The sequence below is a fragment of the Dinoponera quadriceps genome, unplaced genomic scaffold, assembly GCF_001313825.1.
Source record: "Dinoponera quadriceps isolate SergipeBrazil2010 unplaced genomic scaffold, ASM131382v1 scaffold9952, whole genome shotgun sequence".
Classification (NCBI taxonomy): Eukaryota; Metazoa; Arthropoda; class Insecta; order Hymenoptera; family Formicidae; genus Dinoponera; species Dinoponera quadriceps.
In genome coordinates, this window is record NW_014563752.1 from 1 (window position 1) to 10,923 (window position 10,923).

The window sequence follows — 10,923 nt, forward strand, 5'->3', positions numbered from 1 at the left end:
ACATTAAAAATCATCTTTCATGCACTTTCACTTGGTATTCATTCTGCATCAAAAAGTGTTATAAGTGATTGTCCGCAGATTAGATATTGTATTGATTTCCATATACCAACTGCTCCGGATCGGGTTACTGTAATTAAAATAAAAGGCGAATGGTAACATTTCAGATAGAATTCAGATAGAACAAATTCAGATAGAACATATATGCTGCTTATTAATATCATATATATGGAATTTTAAGTTGCGTCAGTTTAGTTTTTGTGGAAAGATAAAATGAATTAACTTGTAAACACATGAAAGTTAAATAATTTGTAATATAATAAACATTTTTTCACACATTCAAAATCTGTATAATTATATTTTTTTAATTATGGTCTTTGATAATATAGAATTAATGTGGAGTGTATCTCAAGAAATTGGAAGTAGTAAATAAACGTCAAATAATAAAATCGGTTACCTTTATTATCGCATTTGTAATATATTTGATATGCTTGCTGCAATTTGACTGGGTCGGTAATTAACATTGATATTTTCCGTAAAGATGATTCCGGACTGTATGCGCCATTTGTATACAGAAACTAAAAATTTCGTGATTAATATCTTCTTAACATCTACATTTGCAATCTACAAATTGACTTTATGCAATATATGGAAACAATTTAATTCTTCCCAATTAAAAAATTTATAATTCGCATTGCTATACAAACAGTATTTTTATTGTTATCTTATTTTACTTAAAATTAAACATTTTTACTGATTTTTGGCCCTCTTTAGACAATAAATCGATCATCATTCACAATAGAAATTTACTCGGCTCGGCTTCTGGGATTGTGATATGTTTCTCGTGAAACGAAAGAAACAAATTTACGAAATTAACGGCACTAATTTAGAAGTCAAACCGAATATTTCTTATACATCGTGGACGCTTTGAATGTAAAGGCTTACTTTTTGCAATTATACACAATGATTGTGATTACTTGATGAATAATTTGTTTTCACTGAATATGTTAAAGTTAAATTAAATTCAAAAATTGAATCGGAATTCTCAACTAACTGAAATATACTTACTTCACCATCTTTGATCGCTGCGCATAGAATCAGATCGATTCGGAGTTCATCTGAGTAGAAAGAATAGTAAAATTTAGTTTTGGACAGACATTAACATATTATTTCCAACATAAATTTACTTATAATATTATTATCATTATTAATATTAACATATTGCGTACGGGTGACGAAATATTTCGTCTTTAGCTAGCCGAACGTTGTGGGGGGCGACGAGATATCTCGTTTTCAGGTTTCTTCGACTTTTAATCGATGATTTAAGGAATTAAAAATAGATTTTCTTGTTACGTTACCAGAGTAACGAAGTCTCGCGCATTCTCGAAACAAATGGTTAGCGAATAAATGAATGCCCTGGAAGCGTGTTGAGCGAGCAGAGTGCCGTACGCAATGTGTTAACAAACTATTTCACGCTTTTCCGTAAGAAAATTATTCTCACAGGGCAGATTAATATTATTTTTCATATTATTTTTTCCGTAATTATTATACTCACTGGGCACACCAAACATTTGAGCACATTCCTCATAATCTTGTCTCCATCTTCGTGCATATTTGTTGTCGGCGTAAACCACTACCTAAAATTCAAAAGAATTAATTATTCTAAAATGTACAAAAATTGTTTCGTTTCGAAACGTTATCAAACGTTGCAAATTCGCAACATGTAAGAAATAGTAAACTATAGGTAAATGAGTTGTCTTACACTTCAAAGAAAAAATATTATATAAACATGTGATTATTAAAAACAGGATCTATTACATTACGACTTAAGTACAAATTCAGATTTCGTGTTATCTCGGATACTTTTAAATATCGATTCACAACAATATTTCTAACAGTGAAACGTGAAACATGAAATCATACATTCAGAACAGATTTAGACAATGTAGAAACAAATTCTGTAATTTAGTATAGAAAAGTCGAATTAGCGCGAGTATAAACTTTTGATACTTTTGATGTAATCTGAGTAGACTTTTTATATAGTACTCACCGTAGCGATCAGCACAATCAAAATTACGACGGTCTTCATAATGATCTTCTCAGGTTTCTCGCTTGTCCCAGATAATGCAGTGTACCTTATGGAAGGTGCCACTTCGCTTTTATAGTAAATTATTAGTCACGCCAGCATCACTAAGTAGAATTAAAAATTGCGTTATATATTCTATGCCACTTAATTTACCATCATGATTTGCCATCAAGGCAAATCAGCATATTTTGCGCATTAATGATGAAATAGCGGAAAAGAATGAACGATGATAAGGTATTTTATTTAATCGTTTATAAAGCGCGGTTTTATATAAACCTATGTATCTATCTACAATGTTCAAAGTATTTGCACGTAGAAATCACGTTTTGCTGAAATAGCAAGACATTTCTTAATATACTGACAGCAAATATATTTGTTTCATGGAAAAAGTAATTTTGCTGTTGTAACAAGATGTGGTTGCGACAGTAATAAAATTTAGTTGGCACAGCCAAATTATTTTGCTGTTTACATATTTAGCAAATAGCAATTAATATTCTCAACAAATCTTCCCGTTGTTCAAACAAATTTTTTTATCATTTTGCAAATCAGGAATCGCGATAATAACTGAGATTTTAATGAGAGAAGATCACAATCACGATAATAACTGAGATATTAATGAGAGAAGATTATCGAGTGAGCGCGTGTGATGTGGTAGGACTAGTTTTTTATGTCATCCAACATATTTGAATCTATTGACAGTTTGTTAGCAACGACTGGTGGTGCGCATTGAACAATGGAAGCATACAGTGGCAGGCAAAATATCATTTTATAATACGATGTGGTTTATTGAAGCTGTGATCTTATATGTACAGTCGTAAGACGGTTGCAATATTTTATTTCGATGAATTTTGCAACGCATCTCGTATTTAATAAGAAAATATAACTCCTGCGAATTACTGTAAAACGAATTTACTTATGCGGTTTGAAACCAATAAAAGAAATATTATAACCTTTTTGTGACTAACTGTACGGAAACTTTCAGTTTCTGCACACGGAAGACACTTGGCGACTTCATTTTTATACGCTATAATTATAGTGTTCTGCGTTGCTGTCAAACCTAATTTGCATCAATGCGAACTAATATGAATTGGTAACGACAAAAAAAATACTTGATTATACATACTGCATTTAAAGTTTAATATGCACAAATTGTAAAGACACGGAAGTAAAATGACATTAAATCTTCCATAGCTTTTGTCTAATAGCGTAACGCAACGACTAAAGAATATTAAAATTAATCACTAACAAAGGACATTTATGATCAATAAAAGTAGATATTTTTTAGATTCTGTAATTAGGTATTTTTTTCTTTTCCCGTTAGAGCATCATCCGCTTAACATCTTTTCTTTGATTAATAACTTAAAAATTCACTTGTTATTTGCAAAATGATATAAGAGTTTTTATGTTTTATGTTCAAAGTTTTATGTTCAAAGTTTTATGTTCAGAGTGACTTAATCTACAAGCATGTATGTGACAGCTGTACCTATTGATAGGTTCAAAGTTCGAGGTTCAAAATTTAATATATTGATATCTCTCGCTAAGTACAACAACTGTCATATACTAGATTACGACACTCTGAACATAAAAGTCCCGTGTCATTTTGCAAATAACACACAAATCCTTGAGATATTAATTAAAAACCCCTATATACATGGTTTTTTTCAATAATAATAACTCGAAATTTTATTGTTTGCTGTGTTGTTATTTGCAAAATGGTAGAGAACTTTTTTTATTTACCTCAATTCTTACCACCTCATGACTTTGCGAAATTTGTACCTGTTTGTCTGAGACACTTTGTATAAATGTTCTTATTTGGGCATTTTTTCTTGAAATATGTAGGAACAGCTCAATTTTAAAATATGAAAATATTTTGCATAATTTATAAATATTCGGTCAGTAAGAGAAAGTTCAGTTGGACTTTATGCCTTCGTCGACGGTAAATTTTCTACGATGGAAATGTACAAAGTCTGTGAGAACGTTGTTGAAAGATTGTACCGACGATGGCGATTATATACTTGATGGATAATTTGTTTTCATTGAATTCTAATGACGTCAACGTCGCGACGTTGACCCTAACGTACGTTGTCAAGAGCATTTTTCTAAATAACTTCTACGATTATAACGTTTTAATTTTTAAAAAGTAATTAGTAAACGAGATTTTGTAAATAGAACACGTAGTTTTCTGACATTGTGTATATCAGAAATAAGCACATGCTGTGTGATAGTTACAAATATTCATTATACATATCCAACCCTGTATTTACTTAAATGTGTCAACAGTAAGATACGTGCGGATTTTCTACGAAAACATTTATTTAATGAACGCATTGAAGCATTTGTTAAAACATAATGTAATACATATATGTAATGTAATGTATTACCTTTAATTACGCGATACATCACGTTTAATTTAGAGAGAGCCCGCATGTGTCTGACTGTTGATACATTTGAGTAAATACACGGTTGGATTTGTACGGCGGATATTTATAACCATTTCGCAACACGTGTTTACTTCTGATCTATACAATATCAGAAAACTGTTCAACGTGCTGAAATATAAATCATATTTAGCACAAATGTAGCGTCTGTAAAGTTTAAGAATTTTCTTTCTCTGCAATTCCTTTCCAAAAAAAATAACTTTTCTCATAACGTTTTAATAAACAATAAAAGACGGTTACAATCTTTAAAAGCTTACGTAGAGAATTCTGATTAGAATAATGTGATAATAATATCATTTGAAATATACGACAGGTAATTAAGTGAAAACGATGAAGGTACTAACGACGAAGTATGCGAATAATTTAATAAAACCCATGTTTTTTCTTCATAAATGTTTTATCTTATTTGTCATTGTTTCTTTATTATCGTATTTTTTTCTTCGAAAACGTGGTTTCTCGTTCGCACTAAGAGTTATTTCAAGACAATTTGGAGGCTTTTTTAGACTTGATAGATATATGGGCAATTATTAGGATGCTGGTGAAGCATCTTTTCAATTTGATCATATTTATTATGTCGTTAGTATGATTATACAATATATTAGTGTAAATTGAAAAATACATGTGCAGAAAATTGCGAAGAATATATGCAAAATTCAGTTTGTGCCTCATGTGTAGAAAGTCTGTTCTTTTATTTTATTTAGTCCAACAGAGATAAAATGGGCAAACTGCACATTGCCACTTGCAACGTCTTCTCCATACCTTCGACCTTGCTTGCCACTGCAATTGAAAGGCATTTTAAACATCGATAAAAACTTGTCTTTCCCATTGGGTTGTAAATTATTCAAACTATTAATTTACGTTTAATATTTAGTGCTCTTAAATAATGTTATTTTAAAGAATTTCAATCGAGTTCATATTTTGGTAGACAGACTCAACGAGAGAGAGAGTTTATATGTTACCAGAAAAATTAAATTAATTAATTAATATTCTCTAAACTTTTCGTTATTTATCCAAAATGTTTACAACGTGTAATAACGTTCCAAATTAGCCTTAAATCGGCTAATATTAAAATCAGATATATGTTATGTGATTCGAAGTAGTAGACAGGCGTAACAATGATCAAAATCGATTACCTTGATCATCGCATTTACTAAATATACAGTGGCGGACATATACTTACGTATGGTTAGGAAAATTAAGTTTAATTTGTTGTGTACTTATACATGAAATAGTTAAACAAAAGTCTATTGCGTTTTTTACAAATTTATAGCATATATTATGAAATAGCAAAATAGTGTTTATCAACTTATAATAGCTAAGAAGTTTCTTGTGTTTTTTTTACTCAAGTGTCGTATTTTCTGCGAACACATACTTATGTACATTGTGGTAATACACGGATAGGTTAAAATTTCTGCAATGTAAACAATACTTATCAGTATCTATTGAATAATGTAGGTAGAGAGATGTGTGACAATATTATGACAGCTATAATGAGCAAACGAAAGAATATAACGTTAGATCAGCGTCGGTAAATATAACAGCTTCGCAAAAATAGGAAGTCTTATCGGAAGATTTCTACAGACTTGGGTTATCTACATAACTTGGGTTATCTGTTATGGCTTGTTATCAAGATATACAACATATTAAACGTCAACAACATATGGAACGCCAGATAATGTTCCTCGTAAAGCGAGGCCACGAAAAACCAACATAATAACTGAATTTTACGCTTCTTTCAACTTGGTAGGGTCGGGAAAGAACGCTTGAAGTCTTAATAAAACTTCGTCCCTTTTATATTTGCCATTTGGGTATAACAGCTAAAAATGACAATTCCACAATGTAATGTCACCTTTGTTATCACACGCATTATTTGCCGTCTTCACATTATGATTTTTAACTTGACAGTGTAATACACAGGATATAGCCATAATATGTTAACATGCACTGAAACTATATCTATCAACTGAATAATCGTACGAGGAAAAATGACAATAGAGAAAAATTGACATAACTTCTCAAGATATAGCCAGAGCACATCAGTGTCAGAAGTTTCTATTTGATCATTGAGCTAAAGCAACGCTAACCACGACTAGGAAAAGAATGATCTCTACAGGATCGAAACCACGAAAAGCCATAGTATTAGATGAGAAGATGCAAAAATTAAAGTGGCGCTATTTTCTATTTAAATAAAAAGATCTAACATTAGTTTGCTTAGTCTCGTTTGCATTAACATAATTTTGCTGCAAATAATCTTATGTAATTACAATAATTCATTCCTATTGTATTTAATTAATGATTAAACACTGGCTAAGAATTACTGAAATACTATAGTATTTTAAACTGAGCGATTACATTCTTAAAGTATTGTATAAACGATTTTAGATCAAAAATTATTAAATATTTAATATTTAGGACGTTATTTATAAAAATGTGACGACACTACATAATGGGTTGGAAAGAAACAAAGGTGGTAATACGGCCATCGACTAAAATAGATTTAAGAAATTGGATTTATTTAAAATAACGTAGAATGTATTGCTACAAAATTATATATGTATTGAAAACACTTGATAGAAGAAATAACGATATAAATTAACAACATAAATTTTTAATGTGGATACTGACTTGTCAGAAGATACAACCTGTCAAAAGCAAAAGCTCGGACCAATTTAAAATATCCACCTCTGTTCTGGTTTTGATTCATTAAAATATTTAATACAAGTTTCGATTTTCGGTTCTAGTTGCCTGGATGAAAAAGGTTCCGATATTGTGTTATTTATATTATGTTATGCGTGTAAATTGTTTTTTCGGTTCCGATTCTGGTTCTTTAAAATCTTTTTATTGAAATTTTTATCATACAGGATGTTTCAGGAAGAAAGATCAATATTTTGGGAGGTGATAGTATCGGTCATTTTAAGCAAAAATGTTCATATGAACGTGTGTTCTATTCTGAGCGGTACTTTTATTGTTGTTTTTTCGAGTACTCAAGAAAATATAAACTACGACGTCTTAAAATTTTTGGACTTTGTGTTACTTCATTTGTGACGTGCGACGTGCCTTATGCGACGTGCTTAATTTCAGCTGCAACTGTGTATATATTGATAATATGATGCAAACGTTAAAAAAAATTGCATTTATCCGCCAGACATCGCGTTTATTTGCTCGACTTCAACAACTTGCGCAAACAGTCATTCACGGCAAATGTAAAACCAAGTAAAAAAAAATCGTTTTTTGGTGATTACGTAATGTTTAATCTTTATGAACGGCAAAAACGCACGAATACACGGTAAAAAATCCAAGGAAATTTAGGAAGATTCCTAAAAATTTAGGAAGATTCCTAAAAAATAAATTTGCGAATCAACTACTTGAAGTCGATTTGAGACAACGCAGGAGCATATAATTTGCTACATATGTGTTTAGGTAAATATTCACTCTTATCTTTCATAAGAATTCACTCGCTTAATCTCGACGAAGGTTTTTAAACCAATTCCACTTTATTCCACTTTATTCCACTAAATCGCCAAAACGAATATATAATTCCACATAGAATAATCAAAAGATATAGAAGATCTAAGAAAAAACATAAATGGATCGTTTCGTATACTGTATAAAGGAAAATCAGCTTCACCATTTAAGATAGTTTGTCGAAGAAAGACACAGTTGAGTAGGAGCAACTATTAATCTCCTTCTTCCGTTCCTCGCTGGTAAGATCTTTTTGATTTGCTGTAATTAAAAAAGAATGTGGTAATTACAAAAATTACTTTTCTGAGACAACAGATTTATTTTTGAAAAAATTATTTTTTTAAATAATTTTTTTAATTATCTTTTAATAAAATCGTATACCATCATCGTAGCACTTTTCGAAAATTTGTTTTGCCTGCTCCAGTTTGTTTGTATCGGAGATTCCATCTTCTAATGCTTTAAAGGTTGCCTCCTTTACGAACGCGCCATTCTCATCAAAAACCTAGAATAGATGAAATTGTTTGTTTTATATGTCATACTGTATTATGTGATATGATAACTTTTTAATTATGAGGACTTTTTTACGTACAGTAAAAAGTTTTGTGTTAAAAACGGTCGACAGAAATTTGCTTAATTTAGCATGAAGATTTTATAAAAATACACAAATACAAGGTATCCAGTAATTATTGGCGCAGCAGATTGTGCATAGATAGGTCAAACTGAAGAGTGAACTAATAACCATCTTGCAAATTTTGCAATTGTTAATAAGAAATTAATTAATCTATATAAAGAGAAAGAAATAACTGCATGAGAAGCGGTAGGGCTGGACTCCGTAGATAACGAAAGATAGTTTTCAGTTAATAAGAAAAATAGTTTTCTTTTTAGAATTTTCTAGCAACGATAGTACAACTGATTTCGGGAAGCGAAATAACGTAGCGAGCAACGATCGATATATGATGCAGGACCGAAAAAGAATTGTCTTGTCTCTTTTCGTGACGTTTCTCGTGGTAAGAAAATAATAGTGTGCTATACTTTCTACACTACCTTGCGGTAAATAGTATGTTGCGTTTTGTTTATAGTGGTTTTCCTTAGTAAGTCTAATTTACTCTCAATTGCCTAGTTTATACCTGTCAGTGTAAACTAGACCGTCATCGGTGTAAACTAGATTAATACTTAATGAGGTTTGAGATGCCATCCTTCTCGTATGCAGAATTCGGTTCCCCGAATCAAATTCAAACAATGGTTGTAATTCGTTTCCATAAAAAATACGATGCATATCATGAAAGACTGTGTGTATCTATCGCACGGCGCACATTGGTCCCGAGATTCTTGACTATCATTCGCATGACTCTTATAAAATACTTATTTAACATCATTACACTGTGTATTGATGCTATGTTGCCGATATGGATGTATTAAACATACAAATATATATACCTGGCCATCCTTTATTATTGCGCACAGAACGACGTCTGCATGGCCTTCAGCTGCAACGCAGAAATTACCGATGTAATAACGAAATTGGAAAGATTTATTTTTGTTTTAAATACTATAACTAAGTCAACATCGGCAGCAACGTCCTCTTTTAACAACGTGAGATCTTACGTTCAGTTAACAAACGGGCATCAGAAATTGTCAACAACATAACGATACATACGTGATAAAATAAATGAGCAACGTTATGAAATTGTTGCGATATCGCGATAGTTATTTTCTATATCTTAGGTAAGCTCACTTGAACTATTTTCATGAAAGCCCTTCCAACATTACGTGACTGTTTCACTCCGATGTCGATTTCTTTCAACAATAGCTAGAATTCCTCATCCAAATGTAGGAATTTAAAAGATAGAGAGCTTATGTGCCTATTATCACGTTTTTATAAATGTTTGTCATGAACTTTTACTAGCGTTACATAGCTTACATTGTATTTATTTATTTGTCTAGATCTTTATAATACGTGGTTTCTTATATATGATTTTCTATTATACACGGTGACCCATTTTAATCGACAAACGGAGATATCTCCGAAACTACGCAATCTACGAAAAACATGTTTGGGTAAAAGTTGTCGAGGACAGTGGGGGTCATCTATCTGTACTAATGACCTTGACCTTGAAATGACCTTGAAAACTGACCTCAAGGTTGAATGACCTTGACCTTGAAATGACCTTGAAATGACATTGAAATGACCTTGAAAACTGACCTCAAGGTCAAGGTCATTAGTACAGATAGATGACCCCCCCTGTCCTCGACAACTTTTACCCAAACATGTTTTTCGTAGGTTGCGTAGTTTCGGAGATATCTCCGTTTGTCGATTAAAATGGGTCACCGTGTATATTCTATTAAGTTCGTTGAATTTTAATACTCACTCAATGGTATGCCCAATTCTTGACTGCATTTTGTTATACTGTCATAAAATCTTCGTAAACGTTCAATGTTAAGGCCGTAAATCTTCACCTATAAGAATCGCACAAAAATATGTAGGATTGCATAAAAAATATTTCATGAATCTATATATATATTTAAATTGAATCCTGATATCCGGCGCTCAAATTCAAAAAAATTTTATATATCATAATTCAAAAGAATTTTTTGTTCACGAGAAAAGTAACGAATTTTACGATTTTTATAGATTATTATATTGTTCTTCACTATATTTTCTATCTTCTGTTGTGTTTAAGTCCACCATAGGAAAAATTATATAATTTTGAATACTTCAAAAGAGCAGAACATGTCGCGTCATTATTTAAATAATGATTTAATTTTTATTAATTCGTGTATTCAAATGCAACCTATAAAACCTTTTATAATGCCAATTATATTGACGGTCTAGATATGTACAGAGTGTATATATATATATAGTTTATATATATATAGTTTCTTTCAACATTTTTCAAATTTATTTATATAATAATTTAATCACTGAAACTTGTTTGATTT

The 10,923-nt window shown here is 31.1% G+C and overlaps 1 protein-coding gene across 1 annotated transcript in view; it reads right to left on the reverse strand.

Annotated features, from left to right (window-relative positions):
• Positions 1-8,152: 8,152 nt before the first annotated feature.
• The window catches only part of LOC106751224, a 3,385-nt gene continuing 614 nt past the window's right edge, over positions 8,153-10,923 (reverse strand). Inside the window, exons 2-5 of the mRNA XM_014632063.1 lie at positions 10,353-10,440; positions 9,421-9,470; positions 8,365-8,485; positions 8,153-8,244 (exon numbers count right to left, since the gene is read on the reverse strand). Of these exons, the coding sequence (XP_014487549.1) occupies positions 8,153-8,244; positions 8,365-8,485; positions 9,421-9,470; positions 10,353-10,440 (351 nt within the window). The remainder of the gene's footprint in view (positions 8,245-8,364; positions 8,486-9,420; positions 9,471-10,352; positions 10,441-10,923) is intronic.